This window comes from Pteropus medius, unplaced genomic scaffold (genome assembly GCF_902729225.1).
Source record: "Pteropus medius unplaced genomic scaffold, Ma_sr-lr_union100, whole genome shotgun sequence".
NCBI lineage: Eukaryota > Metazoa > Chordata > Mammalia > Chiroptera > Pteropodidae > Pteropus > Pteropus medius.
Genome location: NW_024349803.1, coordinates 12,888,382 through 12,914,471, shown reverse-complemented (window position 1 = coordinate 12,914,471; position 26,090 = coordinate 12,888,382). Strand labels below are relative to the sequence as shown.

The following is a 26,090-nucleotide window of genomic DNA, read 5'->3' as shown; positions in this document are numbered from 1 at the left end:
GTGGGTGTGGCCCTAGACCTCTCCATCTCCAAATCAATCAGAGCTCTGCCTTTGTTTTATATATTGGGCCTCCACTGCATTACACGACGGTTTTACTGCTTTCAGGAGAGAAATGCTTAACTGCATTAGTTGATAAAATGATTACTATGGCCATAGTTTGAAAAAAGAAGTAAACCAGCATTCAGTATTAAATATTCAATGTTAATATTTATATAAAACAAAAAGTTACCTCAAAATAAAAGATTTCATTAAACTGCGGATTGCTTGTTTTCTTCTTTACTTTTGTCTTCTTTTGGTCATTCCTGTTCCAATGTGGTAGAGTTTTACCTTGTAGAACTTAACAGTACACAATTATAAAACATGCTATTTCCAACCAGGGAGCCTGACCTCTGTTTAACTGTTGAGATGACTCAGGGAAGGCTGTAGTTTTAAATTTTTCTTGGGGAGAAAAATTAAGGTGTCTCTAAAAACTCAAAGAATTCATAGTTTTGTATATCTGATATAGGCCAAGATTATATTATTCTCTCTACGGCTATACTAGACTGACTGCCAAGCTTACTTCAGGGGTTTTTAATAACATGTTCTCTTATATAAGCAAGTCGGAATAAATGGCAGAAGGAAGACAATGAGATCCAGAGTACCTTTATCTATGCTGGAAATACCAGAGAATACAGAAAGTGATCTTAACTTAGTTTACCTCTTGGGCTTCAGCTACCGTGTGGCTTTTCAAAAAACTTTTTATTTTGAAATAATAATAGATTCAGAGAAGGTTGCAAAGAAAGGGAAGTCCCACTCAGCCTTTCCCCAGTGTTAACATCTTATAAAACTATATCACAATATCAAAACCAATAGTGACTTTAAAAGACAAATTCACATGCCAAATAGTTTCTATCTGCATGATAAACAATTACACTTAAGAATTTGCCTGTCACATACAGATTATAAACAAAAACAAAAATAAAAACAGCTCCATGTGGTTAAATACTTTTAACATGCAAGACTAAATCCCTCTGATAGCATGATATAGGACTAGTTATCTCCTTTTAAATTTAAAACCATTTCTAATAATAGCATACTATTACTTTAGCACCCAATAAGTATCCGACATATGCTATGTATTTTATATACATATGTACAAATTCATTTTTCGAAGTAACCTACTGGTGATTTTCTAAAAAATAAGAGAGCCTTGGGTTGGAAAGGAATGTGGGTTTGTGCATGTTGTGTTTGTGTAGAGAGAATACTGTACTTTTTGTACTTTTTGTTTCCTCATTCTAAACCTTCAAGTTGTAGACAAATTTTAGACTAGTTTAGCTCTGGAAAAAAATCATAATAAAGTTTTAAAATATTACAAAGTGCTTTTAGTTTTTCCGTAAATTATCCTGAGTAATTTAAATCCATGATATGGTGTACTTCACCACGTTCTGGTATTTCAGCAGTTTGTCTACAGCTCAGAATTCTCTCTGTAAGAGCACAGATGCCATGAGTAGAAAAGGCATTTTTAGTCATGAGCTGCTTTCCAGATAAAAATATGGCAACTGCTTTATTCTGAGCTAGCATTTATTAATTCAGGATTTTATCTGCATAAAATCTAAGACATTTACAAGTAGGAAGGCTGATGAAGAATGACTATGATCATGTTTATGTTTTAAAGTACATTTAACTACTATAATACTGATGTTGCTCCCAATAGCCTATCAGTCTGGCAGACTTGAAATGGCATCCATTTTCTTTCTACAAAAACAGGACTCCCTTGTTTGCAAGTGTGTAACAGAACGCTAAAGATTTTTCTTTCAAAGCATTCATTACTTTGTGTCACAAATAGCTATATAGCATTTCCTCTTAGAACCTTAATTTTGTAATTCTTATATCGACCTTTAAAACTTAAAAATCTAGTAATAATGTAATAAACATTACCTAGAAGGGCCCACTAGAGAAACTGTTGCATAAGGGTCACAGCTCTGTCCATTTATAAGAGGCAACCCATGGCATGCCTTGATGCTAAGGAAGAATAAAAGAAAATTAACATGATGTTTAAGTTAAATAACATAAAACATTATCTTTAATACAAATTAATATATTAAAGGGTTAAAATTGTTTTCCACATTTCTCTCTGCAGTTGTATGCCTATGTACCACTTACCCTGAATATATGTTTGTATGCATTTATTTATTTATGCTGTATTTCCAAAATAGGACTAAACTAGAATGGCACGATCTGTACTGAGACTACCAAGTAATATTTAATACACATCCCCCAACTAAATATCCAACAAGGTACATTTTGTGGTTTGACAATACATTAAAATTGCTGTGGCTTCTAAAAGGGAAAAGAAAGCGGTGTGAACCTTAAATGAGAAACTACAAAACTAAGCCAGATCTATGGCATCACATCCTCTGCTAAAGCATGAATGAGAAACAAGGAAATAACTGTGGTTTCCACTTAAAATCTGATTCATATCTAGAGGGCAAGTCTCATACAATTTGGTAGACTTTTATTCTGTTCTCAGTAACAGCTCCTGCATCATTCTGTAGAAAACGTTTCAGACAATAAAAACCAAGGCATCTAAGCCACTCCATAGTAACAGTCGTTGTTATTTACAAAGAACACAGAATCTGACTTAATGATGTACTTTTCAAAATTTCTCACTAAATATCATTGAATTCATGAATTTAGTTTACATCTGGGGTCTGCATTTCCTAATGCCTAAGAGAAGCTCATGAGTGTTGCTAACAAGTATTCTTTGTTGAAAGATGTGGGCTACTGAGTAACATCCTCATTTCTCTCCACAACCCACAGATCATATATGTGGGTGAAGTGCAAATGGTATGCTGCCGAGTGAAGAAAAAAATGATAATATGACTCATTTCTATTAAATTGGGTATCAAAAATCAAACTTCTGAAACGAAACAAAGAAAGTACAGGCCAAAATAATAATTCTGGTTATTAATGTTAGGCTTAGGTACAGTCAAACTTTCCCACTGTACATACACTATGTGAAACTTACACTTCTCAAGCTAAACCTCAAATATCTGATTTTTATATAGCATTTGCAGTTTACTATATATTTTCACAAAATGCATCTAATTCTTACAACTGTCTCTCAGAAGAGTATAAAAGTATCTTTCTTCACGCCATTTTAAAGAAAGTAAAGCTCAAAAGTTACGTGAAAAACAAAATAAGGCTAACGTGGTAATACAAAACTTATAACAAACGGAAGAAGATTCAACTTCTATTTTCTTAACTGTTTCTAAAGTCTCGCATTCTTCTACATTTCCGCTGTGCCTGAATACACTGTATTACTCTCCTTATAATACCAGATTTATCTCATGTAAACACTAATTATGAGAAATCTTAATTATAAAAATTTATTATAATTTTATGAGGTATAAAAAACCAAAAAAATACAGTTCAGTATACAAAAACTTCTATAAGAATGTCTACAAACCAAAACAATAATACCTATAAGCCAAAAGTATGAGTCTATAAAATTCATCAGAAATACTCAAAGTTTTGAATGTAAGAGTTTAAAATTTGAGTTTTCTGAAAAACTTAATATTATAAATACAGATTATTTTATTTGCTACATACATTAAGAAATATTACATTTCTAATTACCTAGGATACAGCTACTCTTCTAATTGTTAAATCAAACAATTTCACATCATAAACCACAGATGAGCAGAAATTGTTGAAAATAACCACAGTATACTAAATTATCTTATATCTTGTTTATATAAGAAGTTCTTTCTTATATAAACAATCATATATAAAATATCACATATAAAGCATTTGATATTAATACATTTTTTAGAAACTATGAAGGAAAATAAATTTATTCCAAACTTGTTTATAATACAGAGTGATTTAAATCTTCTCCTTGGATTTTCTTTTTAACTAAAAGATAATGTTAACTTCTATGTTCAGCCAAGATAGAGTAACAAGGAATGGATTACCTGCCTACCAAAACTTTTAAGGAAAAGGGATAAAATCAGCAGCTCAGCATAGTCATCTCTGAGAGGGGAATAAACAAGGCGAGCCCTCCAAATTCTCGGCTTACTGCTATATAGTTTCCCTGAGAAGAGAGAACTATCAGTTGGGGAAGGCCAAAGTGACTAGAGTTCCCAGGGCAGAGCACTGGAAGGAAAGCTGTGTACAAAGAAAGAAACCTCTAGAGAGCTACAAGAATCCCCCTGGAGCCTTCAACTGAGTGCTGATAAGCATATACATGTGAAGAAACCACCTGAGGCTTGGGGAAAAAACATCTGAAAAGAGCAAAGGGAACAATTTCTGAAGCCCACAAACAGCTAGCCAGAGGTCTCTCTGGCCACAGAAAACCAGGTAACTCATGGGTGTTGCCTCAGTAGTGGGAAAATAGAAGCCCTAGACTAAAGGCCAACCCTTGTCCATCTAACAAAGCTTAAAGGCAAATCAGAAAGGAATGGAACTGTTTCCAAGTAACTTAATTGAGTCCTTAAGTATATTCATGGAAATATAAAAATATCCAGCAACTTCATAATGTCTAGCATCCAACAGAAAATAAGCAGCAACACAAAGAATCAAGAAAGTATGACCCACAATGAAAAAGAAAAACAAATCAATAGTAACAGGACCAGAAATGACACAGATGACAGAATTAGTAAAGACATTAAAAAAGTTAGTATAACTATATTTCATACATTTGGTAGAGACATAGAAGACATTAAAAATTTTAAGTCTAGAGATGAAAAACACAGGCCTGACAAGAAAAACACACTGAGTGGGATTAACGAATTACATATTGCAGAAGAAAGGATTAGTAAACATGAAGATAGAGCAATAGACATATAGTAAAAGGATATGTAAATGGTCTAAACATGTCAATTAAAAAGCACAGACTTTCAGATTGAACAAAATGGAAAATTATATGCTACCTGTAAGAAACTCACTATCAATATAAAGATAAAATTAGGTTAAAAGTAAAAGAATGGGAAAAAAATTACTATGCTAATACTAATCAAAAGAAAGATGATTATATGGGTAATAACAACCCAAATGTCAATCAGTAGAGCACTGGTTGAATAAACTACAGTAAATCTTCATGTTGAAAAATTCTATGTAGTTGTCAAAAAGAATAAGGTAAATCTCTATTTTCTAATTACTCTGATATGGAATGATTTTCAGAATTCATTATTAAGTGAAAAAAAAAAGAAATTACAAAACACTACACTTTGTGTGAGAATGAGGTTGGAAACACAAATATATTTTTATTTATATTTATATATGTGTGTACATGTACGTGCTTATATTTTCAAATATACTGGGGGCAAAATCCCCAAAACTTTAACATATTGGAGTAAGGAGGGTACAGGGCTGGGAATTGATATGATATTTCTCCAAACATATCTTATTTAAGTTCTGACTCTGGAAACAGAAAACTTTTGCATTCAAAAACAAAATTAAACTTAAGAAGCAATCTTAAAAATAAAAAATAAAAATTTGAGAAACCACTAAAAAAGAATGAGAATTGCAAGGGACTAGAACATAGTATCTGACTCTATATCCTTAGTGATATATACTCTCAGAACAAATAGAACAGAAAGACCTCTTAATCTTCATTCAGTTACCTACTTGTCAGTGGTAATACTGGTATTATTTTGAATCTATTTTCCATATCTTACAAGATATAGAAAACAAGATAAATAATTATGTTAATGTTAGTAATTAAGATTTTCAATCAAGAGGAAAGAGATAAAAGTATAAAATCAAAGTTATATTACAATTTTTATAATATTAAATTTAAACTAGAAATATAAAAAAGGAAGGAAGAAAGGGAAGGAGGGAGGGTGGGAGGGGAAAGCAGGGAGAAGGAAGGAAGGAAGATAGCTAGCCAGAGTAGCTGTATTAATATCAAAGTAGATTTCATAACAAAGATTCATAACAAAGATTATTACCAGGGTCATTTTATAATAATGAAGAGCTCAATTTATCAAGAGGATATAACAACCCTAAATGTTAAGCTCCTAACATCAGAGCTGCAAAACAAATAAGGTAAAAACTGACAGAACTGCAAGGAGGAAAAAAACCAACACGATTAACATTTATAAAAATCAGTCTACCCACCAAAAACAGAAAACATATTCTTTTCAAATGCACACAGAACATGCAGTAAGATAAACCATACTTTGGGGACAAAAATCAAGTATTGGTAAATTTGAAAGTATTCACATACTCTAAAATACATTGACAACAGTGGAATTAAATTAAGAATCAACAACAAAAAGATATCTGGAAAACTCTCAAGTATTTGGAAACAACTCACCTCTAAATAATCCATAGGTCAAAAAATAAAACAAAAGAAAAATTACAAAGTATTGTGAACTGAATGAAAATGAAAGCTCAGCATATCAAAATTTGTGGAATGTAGCTAAAGCAGTACTTAGAAGAAAATGGATAGCACTAAACACATTAGAAAAGTATAAATATTTCCAATCAGTGACCTCAGCCTCCATCATAAGAGAAGCAAATTAGACCCAAAGTAAACATAAACAGAGTGGAAATCAATTTAAAAAAAATACAAAATGAAAATCAAAAGCCATTTCTTTAAGGTCATTAAAATTGATAAACCTCTAGCTAGACTAATTAGGAAAAAAAGAGTGAAGACACAAACTATCAACTTTGGGAATAAGAAACATGACATCACTATAAAGTCTACGGATATTAAAAAGAAAAAAGGAATAACTTGAACAACTTTATGCCAAAGAACTGGACAACTTAGATTAAAAGGTCGAATTCCATGAAAGATACAAACTACCAAAGATTACTTTTAAAAAATCAAAATAGTTTTGTATCTATCAAAGAAAGTGAATTCCTGGTTTAAAAATCTTCCCACCAACAAACAAAACAAAAACACTTCAAGCTCAGAGGACTTCACTGATGAATTCTTACACTGATCATGTCAAAAATATATTATATAAAAATATAAGGTTGCTCCACAGTGTAGTGGTTAGCATGTCTGCTTTACACGCAGAAGGTCCTGAGTTCACGGCCCAGGTGGACCATACTCCGGGTACGCCAGGCCCCCCGAGTGCGCTGGGAGTGCCAGGTCCCAGGTGCACACTGCGAGCATGTGGGAAGAGACACCCCGCCTTCAGAGATCCAGTTCTTAAGGGGAAATGGCAACGTCCATAGGTCAGGGGTGAAAGTGGGGGGAGAGAATTAAAGAGGAGGGAAAAAAATATATATATATAATTAGGAACAGAGGGGAATTTTATCTCGGTCTAATAAAGGACTACTGACATACTTAATAAAAACCAAATGCTTTCCCCCTAATATAAAGAATAAGACAAGGTATGTTTGCCCTCAAACTTCTATTTAATGTTATACTGGAGGTTCTCGCCAGTGCAATAAGGCAAGAAAGAACATAAAAGGTATCCAGACTGAAAAGATGACAGATGACATGATTCACAGATGGTATGATTGTCTATGTACAAAATTCTATGGAATCTATTAAAAAAGCTAGAACTAATAAGTGAATGTAACAAGAACACACACAAACAAGTTTTTTGTGTGTAACAAGAACACACACACAAAAGTTTTTTAAATTTCTATATATTAGAAATTTATATATTAAATTTCTATATATTCTATATAATAGCAAACAACCACATATTTAAAATCAATCTATTCCTCTCTCTGTACCTCCCTCCCCATCTTCCTCTCTCCCTGTTTCCCTAATATAAAAAGAACTGCCTGGACCTCATGTCCACCTGTACCTATTTAATTTTCTGTTTGTCTCTAAATTTCTTGACCTCTCATTCACTCTGTGCATCACTGAAATCTAGATTTTTCTACATTTGTCATCTTATGGAAACTTCCTCATTAAGGTCCTCCTGAGTGTCAAATACTATCCGTATTTTTCAAGGCTCTTCTTATTCAAATTCTCAGCTGCATACAATACTTCTGATTGCTCTCTCCTTGAAATCCTCTTCTCTCTTGGATTCTTTGGCTCCCACTCTAATGTTCCTCATATCATGTTTCCTTCATGTCTTCCTCACATACTATTCTACCTCTTTTGCTGGATCTGTTCTTATTTAACTGCTCTTTGTGCTATATAACCTCTCTCTAAACCTATTTCTTTGTATCTATTCCTTATGGCCACAACTACCATTAACTTTACATTTATATATGAGATCTCATCAGAGTTTTAGATTTTTATATTCAAATGCCTGATGGAAATCCCTACCTAGATGTTCAGAAGCAGCTAAAACTCAACTCGATACCATTTAATTAAAGCAACTCCTTCAGCATTTTCTTTGTTGCAAACACTACCACCCACTCAGTAACACAATCTAGAAGTCTAGGAACCACACATTCTTCTTTCTTCCTCACTTCCTCACTTTGGTGATCCTACTCTTTAAATATGTCTTCATCTGTCCCCTTTTCTCATATCTGCAACTACTGTTCTGGTACAGAATCATCTCTCACCTGGATCACCCCAATAGCTTTCAAATTCACCTCACAATTTCAATACTTAACTGCTGTCACAAATCTGATCTTTCTAAAATGCGAATTTGTCCATTATTACTCTATTCTCTAAAATCTTCCAATAGTTCCATAAGCTCATGTAAGTTTCATAAGTTCCTATGGTATATAAAAGCCTCCACGATCTAGTTCCAGCCAATTTCGCCAATTTCTGACCAATCTTTGACTCAAAGCTTCATATACTAAGTAACATCAAACTGCTGTTAATTACACACACACACACTGTCTCCCCCCCTCTCCCCCGCCATGCTGTTTCACGCCTTCATACTTTTGCCTATATTAGTTCTTTCCTTCTGTGAAAAAAATCTTTTTCTGGCTAGTTACTTTCTATTCATCCTTTAAGACAACAAATGTTACCTTCCTTCTTCATTTAGCTGTTTCAAAGATTTATTTAGTGCCTATTAAGTGTCAGGCGCTGGGGTGATGAGGTGAATAAGACAAACAACGGTCCCTGCCTGCATGGAGCTTAGAGTCCACTTAAAGAAACAGATGACAAGCAAGAAAGAAAAATAATAATTAAAAATAGCAGTAAGTGCTATGAAGAAGAAAGAATAGGTGCCTTTTTTAGAATAAGTGATATTTAAGCTGAAACTTAAAGAATGAGAAGGAATCAGCTAGAAAAAGAACGGACATAAGGGTATTACAGGCAAAAGGAACAGGAGGTACAGAGCCCTTAACTGGAAGAGTATGTCACAGTTGAGGAACTGAGAGGAAGTGAGAGAAGACCAGCAGGCACGTGGACAAGAGGAAGCATGCCACAAGATGAAATCAAGAGGCAGGCAGGGTCAGAACACACTGGATCTTGTGGGCCAAGATAAGGGGTTGGACTTTATGCTAAATGTAATGGGAACTCACTAAGTGTTTGAGCAGGGGAATGACACGATCTAATTTATGTTTTAAAAGATTACGCTGGGTTGAAAATAGATTTGCAGAGTGGAAGACCAGCTAAGAGACTACTGAAATAGTCATGGTTAGAAATAGTTGGTGGTTTGAAATAAGGACATGCCAACAAATATTAAAAATCAGAAAATTTAAGAAATATTTTATAGAATCAATCAGAAATGGACCCAGTATGTGGGGAGAGTGAGGAGAAAAGATGTTAAATGACACCCAGAATTCTGTTTGAGCAATCAAGTGGATGATGGTACCACTTGCTAAGGCTGTGGGGAAGAGCTGGATAGGTATGAGAATCAATACTGCATTTTTAAATATTTTAAACTTGCGACATTATGAGACATCCAAGTGGAGTTGCCAAAAAGGCAGGTGGACATAAGTCTGGAGCTTAGAAAAAGGAACTAGGTTGAATGCAGAACATACAGATAATATTTAACTTTTTTTTCCTGTTAAATTTTATTTTATTTTAACAACCTTGACTCACAGTGCTCCAGCATGCATAAGAATGTAAGTTCAATGAAGGCAGGGGCTTTATCTTCTTTATCCTTGCATCTCCAGCCCACAAACCTAGATGTATAGCCTGCTACACATCCAGGCTATATGGTATAGCCTATTGCTCTGTAGGGGAGGGAAAATATTTTTTCCTTTACATTTGTGGGTTCTTGACTGAGAAATACCTCTCCAGCTTTATCTCCAGGCACCTACGTGTCCCGCACACAGAGACGTTTTCGTGACAGCCACCTTTCTAACACCCGGAATGTTCTCCAACCACCAAACATCTGAGATCCTACACAACAGGCAACTGCCAGGCTCAGGGCCAGTACTCCTCCATGGCAGCTTTCTTTTATTCGGTCCTGCGCCTCCAGCTTCCAGGAGGTACAGCATTTATCGCCCAATCCTACAATCCTATATATAAACAGGGACTGTGCCTTGTTCATCTCTCTGCCAAAAGGAAAGCATCCAAAAATCATCTGTGAGGTGAATGAAAGAGTAATGACAGTCGTTCTAAAATGGATGCTAAGAAGCTCTGAAATGTCTGCACTTGCGGATGGTGGTTCAGCAGGCACCTGAGGAAGGGAGAAGTGGAATACTTCTCAGGGGCTGCTCTAGGAGAAGGTTAATTTTTTATTTTGAAATAATTTCTAACTTTCAAAAAGTTATAAAAATAATATGTAGAGTTCATATATACCTATTACCCAATGTTAACATAGTGTCACCAGAGGAGATTTATATAAACGGAAAACTAACATTTCTACATGTTAATAATATTCACTACTCTATGGAAGTTTCGCCAACGTCCTTTTTCTGGTCCAAGGTGCACAGAACCTCACATTGCATTTAGTCGTCATGTCTTCTTAGTCTCCTCCATAAAAAACCAATAGTTTCTTAGTTTTCCTTCTATGCCCCATCACCTCACCAGTACTAGCCAGTTCTTTTGTAGAATATTCCTTAATTTTAATTTGTCTGATGTTTGCTCATGATTAGATTGAGGTTATGCATCTTGGTGTCTTCCTCAATTCAACATACAAGGAAGTACTGGACATTTCAGGTAATATTATTTTTGATTACTCAGTTAAGGTGTTATCTATCAGACATCTTGTGGGAAGATTCTTTGAGACTATGCAAACATGCGTTTGTCATCATACCTACACCCACTTATATAGATGATTTGTCTCTGCATTAATTTTTATTGTAGTGTTTGCCAATGATTTTCTATCTCCATCATTTGTCCAACATTCATTAATTAGAGTTCTGCTATAAGGAAAAGCAGTCCTTTTTTCCCCCACGTATCTGTTTATATCAGCATAGATTCATGTATATTTATTTTATTCTACAGGTTTTAATCCACATTATCATTATTTATTTTGATGCTCAAATTGTCCCAGATTTGGTTATCTGGAGTTTCTTCAAGTTGGCTTCAATGTCCTTTCTACATGACCTGATTATTTTTTAAGCACTTCCTTACTTTCTGACTCCACAGATGCTCTAAGCTCATCTTATATTTTTCCTGCCCAAGCCTTGAAATTGGCCACTGCTGAAAAAAAGTTCACATTCTTCTTATTGGAACAGCTCTAACACTGTAGCCATTAGTTACTATTTCAGTTAATTAAAATTAGACAAAATTAAACATTCAGTTTTTTGGTAACACTAGCCATATATCAAGTTTGAAATAGGCACACATAGCTAATGGCTACTGTACTGGACGGTTAAGATATAAAACATTTTCATCACCACAAAAAGATCTACCAGACAGTGCTGACTGAAGAATATTTAGAAACCAAGATATGCTAAGTACACTCATGGCTACTGAGATGACAGTGTTGTGAAGCCTGCTCAGTGAACACACACACACACACACACACACACACGCATGCACGCACGCACGTGCATAGACACCTATTAGACAATTTTACTTTGAGAAGTCTGTCTTCAAAGGAGAGCAGAGAAATGGGGAGAGTAGCTGGGGAAAAGGTTGGGGGGAGATGAGGTCTGGGGAGGCATGTCTTTTAGAATAGGATATCCCAGAACATGTTTACATGTTGATGAAAACAATCTAAAAGGGTAAAGTGGACAAAATAGAAGGAATAATGAAAGGAGCAAAGTCTCTGAATAAAGGAAATAGATAGAATCCAGAGCTCAGATGGAAGAATCTACTACCTTCAATAAGAGAAGGGACACCTCCTCTACTACGGTATAAGGATAAAGGAATGAATACCAATACAGGTATTCAGGAAGATATGACCAACTTATAGTGAAGTGATGGAAAATCTCATAGGTTAGAGAAGCATAGTAAAACTCCAGGGCAGATACAAGTACCCATGAAAAGTTTATGATCATAAACTTAAAGTAAAATCAATCTGTGTGATTTTTCTCTAGCAATATTCAGGTGCAGACTGAATGCAGAGGAAGAGGTTAAGTTCATTCATATTAAGGTTTTTCCAGATCAGTAAGATAAAAAGAAGAGCAAGGATCTAGAGAATATACACGAAAACGATTACAGTAATAAATTAAAACAAACAAACAAACAAAAAACAACCTAGAGCACAGTGAAAACAGGAGCAGGTGAGAACGCAGTAAAGACCAATAGATAATGGTCTTACTGAAGTTTAAGAAATGCTCCAGTGAGGAGCTTATAGGTCTGGAGGATCTAGGACCTAGCAACTGCTAGGTTATGAACCATTTCACATATTATGCCCCAAAACTATAAGTTCAACAAGAAGGACAAAGAAAACAACACTTGAAACCAGGCCTTCAGCATTACTAAAAAACAGAAATGGAATACCACGAACTTCAAAATAATTCTAAAGTTGAGCAATGGACAAATTCCACAAAGCCAGTACTGGAGCTCTAGTGCTGCAAGTCAGCAGTATGGACAGTGGAGGCATAAGTGAAAAAGAACAGAAAAAATATAGATGAGCTACGTCCACATAAAAACCTTGTTGGTGGACATTAATAGTAGTTTTCTTTATAAGACTGAAAATGATTCAAGTACCCATAAACTGTTGAACGGATAAACAAATTCCACATGACGTAATACTACTCATAAAGAAATAAACTGGTTTCCAGCTCTAGGACAAGATGGAGTAGATGCACGCCTCTCTATCTTCCTCATTAAGTACAGTTAAAATTTCTGGACATTTCATATAAAAGAAATGTGAGAAAACTCTGAAGGTGAAGAGAAGAAGGCAAAGCAACTGGAGATCTTGAGACCTAAGGAAAGTCATGATAATAAATTCCCTGGGTTTTCTTTATATAGTAATCTCCCTGATCCACAGGGGATACATTCCAAGACCCCCAGTAGATGCCTGGAACTGTGGATAGTACTGAGCCCCTACATATATGATGTTTTCCTTCATACATCAGGCACAGTAAGAGATTAGAAACAATAATAATAAAATAGAACAATTATAATATACTGTAATAAAAGTATGCGAATGTGGTCTCTCAGCAAACTAGCACAAACTTTTTTTCACAATTACCAAGGATCTTAACAGCCTCAGCATACGATTTTTTTTCTTTCCTTATTAAGTTGAGAACTTTCACCTTTTCACTTAAAGGAAGTGCTTTACAGCTTCTCTTTGGCATATCTGAATTGTCAGCATCACTATTCTTGTGCTTTGGGGCCATTATTAAGTAAAAGGAAGCTTACTTGAACACAAGCACTGTGATACTGCAGCAGTTGATTTGATAACCAAGACAGCTAATGACTGATTAATGGGGTGGGGAGCATCTACAGCAGGATACACTGGACAAAGGGGTAATTCACATCCCAGGCTGGATGGAGCAGGACTGTATGAGATTTCATCATGCTACTCTGTACAGGACACAACTTAAAATTGATGAATTATTCATTTCTGAAATTTTCTATTTAATATTTTCAGACTGTGGTTGGCTGTAGGTAACTGAAAACACAGAAAATGAAACCGTTGATAATGGGGGATGTACTTTATACAACCCAGAGTGAGTAGTAGAGAAACCACCAATCTGGGAATATCAAAAAAATTGCCCTAAGAAAAAGCCAGCTCTCTGTAGCCAAAGGACTAAGAAATGGGTAGCTTAGCAAGACAGGAACTCTTTTTAGACAATAACCACCTACTCCAATCAAACACCATGAAAACACTGTGGCTCCACCCTTACCCCATCAACAGGCCAAAAGTTGAGAGAACCTAGACTTCCATCTTTGACAGTTTATAATAAGTTCCTTCTCCCTATGATGTCAGTAGAGACCACATGGAGATGCCTTTCCATCCCTGCCTAGTAGCAATAAGGCACTCCTCCTCCATGCCACAGTGGTGTCAGAGAAGGCTGAGTGGGAAGGCAAGGCTTTCACCACCTTCCAGGAGTAACGAACTCCTCCCATCCATGGTGTCAGTAGAGGCCACATGGAGAAGTAATGAGACAATTCACCCCACCTCAGCCAAAGTGGTCACAGGAGAAAACTAAGGGGAGCCAAAACTACCATTTCCATTCAGCAGTAAAAAGGAACTCTTCTTATTCTTCCCCAGGGGTATCGACAGAGGTTAAGCCAGACCTTGGACTTCTCTCTCTACCTGACAGCAGTGAATGGGCACTCCTCTTTCCCCACTAGCAGAGGAGTTTGGCTAAAACAGATTTAAATGAGATCTATGGTCTCATAACACAATACTCAAAATGTCCAGGACAGAACTGAAAATGACCCATCGTTACAAAAAACAATTTTCAACTTCAAAAAAGAAAAGACAATCATCAGGTACCCGTACTGAGATAACATGGATGTTGGAATTACCTGGCAAGGATGTGAAAGCAGCCACCATAAAAATGACTCAATGAGCAATTATGAACATATTTGAAATAAATAAAAAATAGAAAAACTTCAGCAAAAAAGAGAAATTACCACCAAAGAAATAATAAAGATATAAAGACCAAATGGAAACCTTAGAACTTAAAAATACAGTAAAAATAAAAAACTCAATAAATGGGCTCAACAGCAGAAAGACGACGACAGAGGAAAGATCAGTGAGCTTAAAGACAGAACAATAGAAATTATCCAAAATGAATAAAAGAGAGAAAATAGACTGAGGGGAAAAAAAGAGCAGAGCATCAGGAACCTGTGGGGCTATAACAGAAGATCTAACATTTATGCCAGTGAAGTCTCAAACAGAATGAGAAAAGGTGGCAGGGCTGATAAAGTAATAGAAAAAAATAATAGCTGAAAACTCCCCAAATTTGGCAAATTACATATTTATATATTCAAGAGGCTAAGTAAACACCAAACAGGATAAACTGAAAGAAATCTATGTCAAGATATGTCACAGTCAAACTAAAACACATAGAAAACTAAAAACAAAGAAAAAAATCTTGAAAGTAGCCAGAGAGAAACAGCAGTTTACCTGCAAAGGAAAAACAATTTGAATGGCAGTAGATTTCTCATCAAAAACCATGGAGCCAGAAGGAAGTAGTACATTTTTAATGTGCTAAAAAAGAACTGTCAACTGAGAATTCTATATATAGTGAAAATATCCTTCAGGAATGAAGGAAAAAAGATATTCTCAGATGAAGGAAAACTAAAAGAATATGTCACTAGTAGACCTACCTTAAAAAAACTAAGAAGAAATTCTCTAAACATAAAGACAGTGATCAAAGAAGGAATCTTGAAATAACAGGAAGGAATATAAAAAGAGCAAAATTATGGGTAAATACAATTTTCTAACTTTTCTAAATTGTGTTAGAGGGCTGAAGCAAAATTATAACACTGTTTGATGTGGTTCTCAGTGTATGTAGAGGAAATATTTAAGACAATTATACTACAAATGGTGAATGTTAAAGGAATTTAGAAGAAGGCTAAAACTTCTATACTTTATTCTAACAGATAAAATGTCCACATCAGAAGACTACGATGTAATACACATGCAATGTAATACCTAAACCAACCACTAAAAAAACTATACAAAGGGATACGCTATAGATTGAAAAACACTATAGATTGAAAGACACTATAGATAAATCAAAATGGAATTCCTAAAATATGTTCAAATAACCCACAGGAAAAAGAAAATAGAAAGAGAGAACATAGAGGGAATAGAAAACAAAAATATAAAATGGCAATTTAATCCTATCAATAATTACATTAAAAATAAATGATATAAAAGAGAGATTGGCAGAGTAGATTTTAAAAGTAACCCAACTACATTTTATCCACAAGAAAACGCACACAACAATTGGATGGATCTGATTGAAAAAAGCCAATCTCAAAAGGTCACATATTGTAAGATTCTACTTATATATAACATTCTTAAAACGACAAAATTATAGCTATGAAGACAGATTAGAGGTTGCCAAAGGTTAGGGATGGTGGTAGAAGGGTGGGTATGACTAGAAAGGGGTAGCATGAGGTAGATCTTCATGGTGATAGAATAGTTCTGTACCTTGATTGTGGAAGTGGTTACACAAATCTACACACGTGATGAAATGACATATAATACAATGTATACTGTACAATGTCAACTTCCTGGTTTCTACACTGTATATTAATTATGTAAGATGTAACCACTGAGGGAAACTGAGGAGAGGGTACATAGGACCTCTCTATACTTCACAATTTCCTATAAATCTATGATTATATCAAGAGAAAAGCATCTTTTAAAAAAGTCAAACTGCGAGAGTTCAAATCCACTCCCTGTATGAACTTGAGCTTATTTAACCATCTGTACAGCATTTTGTCATCTGTAATATAAAAATGATAGTATCTACTAAAAAGTTATGACAAAAAAAATAAAACAGTACCTGAAAAAGACAAACTCTTGATATATGCAACAATGTTGCTACATTTCAAAAGTATTCTGCTAAGTGCAAGAAGCAAGACATAATGTTACATGTTACATGAATGTTACATGAATCTGTTCATGTGACATTTTGGAAAAGGCAAAATTATAAGGACAGAAATCAGATCATGGTTGCCTCGAACTGGTACTGAATGCATTTATGAGTAATGCCTTTTGGTATAGTTTTGACTTTTGAAGTCATGTTAATATTCTACATACTCAAAAAATAAATCAACAAGAATGGGAGAAATTAACATTAAACTGAATGCAAACAAACCAAACCAACCCAACTAATTCTATTTCAAAAGTACAACCTAACCAAACCAAGTAGAGGAGGGAGTAGTGGAAGGGGGACTAATCCGGATACTTTCACTATATGCTCTTCAGTTTAGGGGGAAAAAAACTGTAAACAAATCTTGAGCTGTTTTCAGTACACCTACTGAATCCAAATTGAAAGAATAACTGGTCTGTATTCTTAAAAAAGCTTAATACCATGAAAGACAAAGAAAAGCTAAAAACAATTACAGGTTAAAGAGATTAAAGAGGTATAACAACTAAATGTAATATATGATCTTGGAATGGAACCTTTTTTGGAGAGAAAAAAATCTTAAAGGACATTGAGACAGTTGACAAAAATGAAATATAACAACTACAGATTGAAGTACTGAATATAACAACTATATATTATACTTTTATTGTAACAATGTTAAATTTCCTGAATTTGATAACTCTACTACAGTTATTTAAGAGAATATCTTTATTCTTAGGAAATATATACTGATATATTAAGAGTCATGATTATGTAGCCTTCTTTAAAAGAGTTCAGAAAAAAATTAACTGAGTAAATTGTATGTAGTATTTAATGTATGTATACATATGGGGGGAGGGAGAGAGGGAAAGAGGAGAAAACGCGAGCAGGAAGGAGAAGGGAGGAGATGCTTCAAAAGAACTGCGGTGTTCAAATTAAAAGAATAAATTATAGCCTGGTATACCAATAAGAGAGTAACATTTATCCTAATCCTATTCCTTGGCTTTAATATATGTGGGTAGGGTAGGAAAAACAGTCTCTAATTGAAAAAGCAGTAGAAAAAACAGTATCTCCTGGGATATTCAAGTATCAGTTAAGACAAAGACAGAGAAAACATTCAGAAGTCAGGGATTTTGGGTAGCTTGTTGATAATACAGAGAAAGGATTTGGGTGCGAGGGAAAAGGCAGGGGTTCTGGGCTAGAATAGACTCCCAGAACTGTTAAAAGAGTAGTTTGGGTGATAAAAATAGACTTGAGGGAAAAAGAGGAAAAAAGGAATTCAAAGTAAGTAAGAATCAATACTGGGACTCTCAAGGTAGGCATTTAGATTTAGTCCCAAGGTCCCTAATGCCTAGAGGCCTCCACTAGGAAGCCAGCCTTTCCACCTCCCTCCTGCCCAGATAGACATGCTTCATCTGTGATCCTATAATACTCTATTGCCTAGATCTAACATTTAACCCACATTCAATAGTAAATATTGGTTGAATGAATTAATAACTAATCACTCATCATAACCTGAGTAGACTAGATAAGAAAACAAACTGGAAATCAAATTAATAAAGGAATGTCATAGCAGTTTCATTTCTGAAAAAGTTTCTTAAGTATTTAAAATAAGCAATTGGCTTAAGATTCAAAGAATACAAAATGGAAAATTATTTCTAGTTGATTTTGGTAAAAGAAACATGCTTACTGTACAAGCAGCTGCTGGCACACAGTTCCATTCTCTGTTATCAGTTCATTCAGTTTTAATTCAAGGTGAACTTTACCCTAGAATGACAAAAAATATTATAAACTGAGTAGTCTATTTTGTTGACAAAAAATTAAAAGTATATACTTTTACAAATGGTACTCATAATATTTCATTATGCACTATTAGTGATCCCTAGCACATGGCTTTGCCCACATCAAGCACCTGTTAAATGACTAATAACCAACAACATAGATCAAAATCTGAAAGAAGTAGTAAAATGCTGTATCAAACATGGTATTCAAATCTAAGAATTTTATGCCTACTTCAACAAATATTTATGTATTTTGATTATCAGGAATTACAAAGAAAGATAACACATTTCAGGAAACTTAGGAAATTTAAGCAAATTATAAAATACAGAATGTTTTTCTCCAGAAAAGACAAACCATTAATAAGGACAGAGTCAGTATCATTAAAAGACAGAAATCATAACATTTAAAACAATAAAGCTAAGTTAAAGCTGGTAAGACAATTTGTCAACATTTGCTTTTCTTAAATAATAAAGATTTATAGAATATCTACTATATTTTAGGAGGCACTGTGGGAGTGGGTAGGAATCCACAGATGTATAACACACAGTCACTGCGTATAAGAAGCTCACATTCTAGTTGGGGAGACAATAAACAAAAGAACAATATATGGCCAAGAGCAATGATGAAAAAATGGGATACTGAAAACAAAGGAGTTCTTTTTAAAACAGTTGTTAATAGATTTTTAAAAAACTGAGTAGTATAAATTTAAAGCAAATTACCAACTTCTTAAGAAACAAAGGCTTAGGAACAAAATAATCTAGAGCTTGATATTTCTACTGTGCCACTGGTGATGAGCAATTCTGAACTGGTCAAGAATCACTGATGGATTACCTCCACCCAGCTGACAAGACAATTTCCACGGTGCCAAGTGGAGATTTCAGGGGTGTGATGTCTAGGGTTTGATGACATATGTAATTTCATCAGAAGTAAGAAAATTCATTATCTAGTCACTGTTCTTTCTTGGAACAATCCCTTTCGGACATTCTTCACAGAAATCTAACCTAAATCAGCCTATTTTATGGAGATTTGTTATACAAGAGTGAATCTGAAGCTCAGGGTAAGACAATAAATGATGAGTAATAAATACTGATGGATCTCAACAGAAAAGTTTGCATGAGAAAGCTAAGCTCTAAAGAAAGGCATCATTGGTAGTAAACTTAGAAGTTAGGTGGATTTAGAAGTAAATGAAGCCAATCTTCCACTAAAAATCTAGGCATAAATCTTTATAAAAATAAGTCTTGTTAGTCCTGCACTTAATATTCACAACCCCTGCTATACAACAGTGACCTTGAAGAGGTCAATGATCTGTAGTAATTTGTAATATTACTCAACTAGAATTTTGAATGTTTGCTGTCATGCCATGAATGTCACTTAGCTAGTGAGTGAGCCTAGCCAACCGCACCAACATTTGCATCTCAAAGCGGTTTTACTATTTTAACGTGTATGCATTTTATGGTAGAAATTGTATGCTAACAAGGCACTCCCAACTGTCTCTCAGGAAATGTCTAGAATCTACTCTATTTCTAAGACAATAAAAACCATTAAAATAGAGTACAGAAGTAGTATAATAATTTCATCCACAATTAAAAATTACAGCACTGTATCAAGTCAAGCCTAGAAATCAAAAGATATTTAATGAGATTCTACCAGGAATCATTATCACTGAGTCAGAGCCTACCTAATAAGTTCACTACTCAACACGGGCTGTTACACTGGTATTACTCAACAGTAACATAATTGTGTATTAATCTGGTCAAGAAAAGAGTGGAGACAGAACAGATAGACATAAGACACATACTATTAGTGTGGAACACTAAAATTAAAAAGGATTATGAGTTTTTAAATTAAGGAAATTATAACTTCTAAATTGTAAAACACTACCTTAACATGGAGATATGTACATAATACCTAGTAAAAGAAACAAGTTACAAAATAAGATGTATAATATAATGTTAATTTGTAAAAATAAACTATACTAAATATTACTATATAAAATTACCAGAAGTTACCTTTGGTTGGTAGGATTTCAGATTTTTTTTTTTTTTTGCTCACCTAGATTTTTAAAGTTTCTACTATCAATGTGTGCTACATTTTAATAAAGAAAAATGAAAAGTTCTAAAAATTATTTGAAGCTACTTTTCAGTGTCGGAAACCTAAATCTGTGAACATTTTAGAAAAATTATTTAATATTCCTTACTACAGTCACACAAAAGTTCGGTTTTACTTACATCCGTCATCATTTTGTGGATTTGGATTGCAAGAAAACAAGTTTTTTTGTTGTTGTTTTTTGAGAGAGCAGTTATAAGGTTAGGTAAACATTTCCTAGTCTCCTTTGAAACCAGGGATAGTGGCTAAGGATAGCTATATGATACAGTTCTGGCCAATGAGATATAAAATAGAAGTTGCCAGAAGGGTATTCAAAGAAGCTTGTTAAATGGGATTACCTAATTGCAGCAGTGGCCCAAGATGCTAAGCTTAATCAAAGCTTTCCACAGTCTCATGGTGCTGGGCAGATGAAAATTGGAGTCCAGGGCCCACCAAGATAAGAGTGGCCCTGGCAAACACCCAGGTTTTCTGTTGGAAACTCTAAAGCAGCAGTCCCCAACCTTTTTGGCACCAGGGAGACGGGTGCTCCTATGAGCATCTAATGCCTGATGATCTGAGGTGGAGCTGAGGCAGCGATGCTAGTGCTGGGGAGCGGCAGCAAATACAGATGAAGCTTCACTCCCTTCCCTGCCACTCACCTCCTGTTCTGCGGCCTGGTTCCTAACAGGCCACAGACAGTAGGGGTTCATGGCCTGCAGGGTTGAGGACTCCTGCTGTAAATGATTATGCCTGAAGAACAAGAATGAATGACATAGACCAGCCCTTACCAAGATTGAAACCTAATCTGGAATCGACCTAATCCCTAACTGGATTAAGGTAAACTGCCTCTAATCTACTCATATGCCAAAAGCAAATCTCTAAGGAAAGAAAATATGTGTACATCATCCAAAACTTCAAATTATCTCTAAAATATTTTATATTTCAATGTCTAGTATTCCATTAAAAATTGCTAAGCATACAGAACACCAAAAACAAAAAAAAAATGGACAAAAAGATTTACAGGAGATACAGATGTTGGAGTTAACTGACAAGTTAAAAAAGCTCTTTAAAAAACATTTTAAGATAGAAAACAAAATGAAAAATGTAGCAAATAACTGGAAACTATAAAATGTATCAATGAAAAATTCAGAATTAAGCAATGAAATAACCAAAAGGAGGATGTCTTTAACAGCAGATTAGCCACAGCAAAAAAAAAGGACTGGTGAAATGGTAGGTAGAATTTAACAAAACTGAAGAAGGACATCAAGGCTAAGAAGATTCAATAGCCCCCAGGAACACCCAAGTAGGATAAATATAAAGAAAACTATATGTAGGTACAACATAAAACTGCTGAAAATAGAAGATAAAGAGAAAATCATAAAAGCAACTAGAAAAAATAGACATTACATACAAATAAGTAATTCTAAGACTGTGACAAGGAACTATGTTTGATCATAAACATGCAATATGATTTGGTCCACAACTACTTTTTTATCCAATATCCTAAGAAAGAGTCAATGACAAAATAGTATACCTTTTATATATGTCACTAAACATTTGAAGATCATGTATCTAGCAATATATTCTTTACTTTTAGTTAAAAATAAACCAAATTCTTGGAAGGCATTATTTTATATGTATTTCATAGCACTGATTATGTTGATATATGCATTATATCACATTAATTTGTCTTACCATATTTAGGAACTTGTACTATTCTGGTTCTGTCTGAAGGTTTAATATTTTATATGCTAACTTTATTTCAATTACTTTTAGAAAAATTTCACAAAAAAATATCTGTGGTTATTTTAATTTTATATTGTTATTCTTGTTACCATATAGAAGATATGTGAACGTCTGCATACTGTTTGGGAAACTCAGATGAATATAGGAATTTGAGCAAAACGCAATATACATGCACTTAAAACCTCTTGAGTATAAATACTTTTTTAGTTTTTAATCACAAAACACTAAATTTCAACAACTCTTCCACATAAAAGAACCCAGTATATTTCAACTGGTGAAGATTTTTCTTCATATGAGGGGAAAAATTCTTCATATAAGGGGAAAAATTCTTCATATAAAGGGGAAAGAAATCAGATTTCTGATAGATGTTTTCATATTCATTATGAAGTAATTAAATCTGTAAATCATTTTGGACATAAACTATCTGTCAGATGAAAAACAAAAGGTTTTATTTACTATCTCTTATTTAGGTATTGATAGATTAGTTTTTCTCCTTAAAGAAGTACTTATTATGATCTAGTAGGTTCACTCTTTTGCTATCTCATGTTTATAAATTTATAATTTTTTAAAATCAACCTGCAACAATGAATTATATCTTTACATTCAATGTCTTAATTGGGCATGTACAAAATACCCTAATGTATGTATTATTAGCTATAATCAATGCTTTTTTTAAAATTCTTGTTTAAATAGCAAGAGTAGAGGACATATTACCAAAAAAAACTATAAATCAATCAATTACTTATGGCATGATCCAGAAATTCAAGATAACCCTGTTAGTAAAGACATTAATTACATCAAAAGGATGTGACTGACAACAGTATATCTGGATTTACTGCTTGTACAAGTTGTGTGAGACAAACACCCTTATTAATGAGAGCACCAATTTCTCCATAGGAGAAATTTGGTTTAATTGGTCTTATGTAAAGGCATGTTCTTTATCATAGCACCTAAGAAATAAAGAAAGGAAAAATACTTTGGTGTGAGTCCCAGGATTAAATAGTTAACAGCATGGCTGCAGATCACTGAAGCCAAAAGAGGATTTATATGAAGAGGCGCCAACACAATTCAAATTAACTTCACTTACACAGCAAAGAATATAGAGAAATAATACCAAGTGACATAGGATGATAACCAAGACCAGAAACTAAAGAAGAGTATGCTTCATAAAGGAGGGAGTGGTCAATAATATCAAAAGCTGCTGAAAAGTCATTTGAGAGAAGGACTTAAAAACGTCCACTAGACACAGTAGTAACACAATGTCATGGGTAGTATTAGTGAGAGCCATCTGTGCTCTCCCTCTGACCCACTGTGAGGTCTAAAGGCAGATCAGAGTGGGTTGAGAAGAGAACAGTTCAATACAAAGGGGAAAACTGCAAAAAGTGTAGAAAACTACACTCATGAAATAGTAATAATATCTTGAATGTTTGAAAAGAAAACTGAAAATAATTAACATTTTTGAAAGTAATAATAAAGCGTCTGGGAAGCAAGTCCAGGTAAGAGGTTAAAGATCTTGGCAATTTTCAAATGTTCTGGTATAAAACCCATCTAACTTCTACTGGGTTCTTTTCATTTGAGGGCTAAATAATGTTTTTTCATGTTACTAAAAAAACTGAAGGGAATCCTGTATACTAAAGTTCTCATTTCACAGATCAAGATCTTCCAACAACTATAGATAGGTTAGCAACTATTTGAGGTACAAATGCCAATTAGTGGTAGAGCTAAGAAATCAAACATCTTCCCTTCTGAAGTAGAGATACCAATTATTTCCTCTACCCAAATCCCTTTCTTAGGGGACATGCCTACCCAATCCCCAAAATAGACTTCTTTACAGTGACTTTACCCTCAATCAGTGGATATATGACACAAGTTTGGCCAAATTCTCTCTCTAAATTGTGGCAGAAACTGAATCAGATCTTGGAGAGTGAGGGGGCTATATGGCCATGTAGACTCAAAGGCTGACATGGCTGGCCTTTCTTTAGATATCAACAAGAAATTAGAGGGGATTTACAGAAGCAAGAGAGACAGTCTTATCAGACAAACAAAAAGAATATAATGGAATCTCAGTATTAAATCGTGTTTCTCCCTCTCCCTCTCCTTCTCTTTCTTTTTTACGCCTACAACACCATCCAAATACTAACCAGGCCCAACCCTGCTTAGCTTCCAAGATCAGATGGGATCGGGCTTGTTCAGGATAGCATGGGCGTAGACTAGTGTTTCTTTTCTTTCCCTTTCGTTTTGCAAAGTGAAATTATATTAAAACAAGAGGGAAAGATAGAGAAAAAACATTAACTATTCGCTTTACAAAGTGAAAGAGAAAGAAAAAAATACTACTAAACAGTAAGTACTTACAGTCAATGAGCAATGTAGAATAGGTAGGAATCAATCAGTGGGTCTCAGTTCCCATGTACCTCTTGCAGTATTTACTGCTCATTGAGTGGAAGATTAAAGATACAGTATGTATTTCAACTGCACCACAGCCTGAAATGCAAGCTGTTTTACATAGTTGTCAACCCAAAACAAACCAAGTACCCAATACTTTAGTGTACTTTATAAAAAACTGAAGTCTTTTCAAAATAATTTTGACTATGTGAACTGTATCTAGTCTATTATTATAAGAAACTGACTTCCACTTAAGATGCAGCTTTTCTGTAAATGTCTGAGAACTTCCTAGCTCTTTCTGGCCAAACTGAAGTTCCTGTTAATTATACTCCAAGAAGTTCCCCAGGAACCTTCTAATACCCTTTCCTTTTTCTTTGAGTTTATTTGAGTAGGCTTCTGTTTATTATACTCACATGTTCCTTAGACCCTCCTAATGATTTCTGTTGAAGCCTTTTTATAACCAACAGTACAGAATAGTGAAAGGCAGTAAAGCACAGTGGCTAGGAATTTTAGAATCAGATAAGATCTCTATTGTAATCATGGCTCCATCATTTAATATTGCTGTGACTTTGGAGACATCATTTAACCACTATGAACCAATGCTACCTATACCTCATAACATTATTTTGAGACTTAATGAGATAATATATCTCAAATACTTAGTACTGTGCTTGGTATATACTGTTATAATTACTAACAGTAATTATTAGATGGAATTCCTGCTGAATTCAATCGTTTGATGGCCTTTTCCTATGGCTTCGTCAATAGCTCTCATTTCCATGACATTTTTGTGGAATTTTATAAAACTTATGCAAGTGAAAAAATTTATTAATAAAGTAGGATTTGTATGAATCACAAAGTTGATTTAGTATTTCTAGTCAGTTTTAAGGTCAAATAACGATATTCCCAATGGTACCATATTAACCTATAAAGTGTTATGCATTCCTCCCACCTCCTAAAGGACTCTTCCTTCCAAAAATTATTTTAAATAGTGAACAGATCTTACTAATTAAGTATCATTTAAGAGAAAATAGCTGTAAAGGTTAATAACTCATGGTCATGAAAATAACTCATAGCAAATAAAAAATGTCAACGTTATATCTAATAGTTAAATACTATTTCCAGAATTTTCATGTTTCAGAAATGAGTTTTATATATACCATCCAATAAAAGCCTGCTACCCACTACTAATTTCTCATACCCTCTCCAAGAACTATATATTCTATAGGAATTTCTACATTTTGAGAGGTAGGGCCCTTAAATCACTTAGCAAATTTACACTGATCATAAGAAAAAGAATAAATTTTAATAATTCTTTTTCTATATCTTAAATAATAATAAACTTAAAC

General features: G+C 34.2%; 1 protein-coding gene across 2 annotated transcripts in view; it reads right to left on the bottom strand.

Annotated features, from left to right (window-relative positions):
* The window catches only part of RASA2 (RAS p21 protein activator 2), a 94,839-nt gene that overhangs the window by 35,281 nt on the left and 33,468 nt on the right, over positions 1–26,090 (bottom strand). For both annotated transcript variants that reach the window (XM_039837335.1, XM_039837336.1), the window contains exons 5-7: positions 18,437–18,513; positions 1,918–2,001; positions 230–302 (exon numbers count right to left, since the gene is read on the bottom strand). In XM_039837335.1, the coding sequence (XP_039693269.1) occupies positions 230–302; positions 1,918–2,001; positions 18,437–18,513 (234 nt within the window). The remainder of the gene's footprint in view (positions 1–229; positions 303–1,917; positions 2,002–18,436; positions 18,514–26,090) is intronic.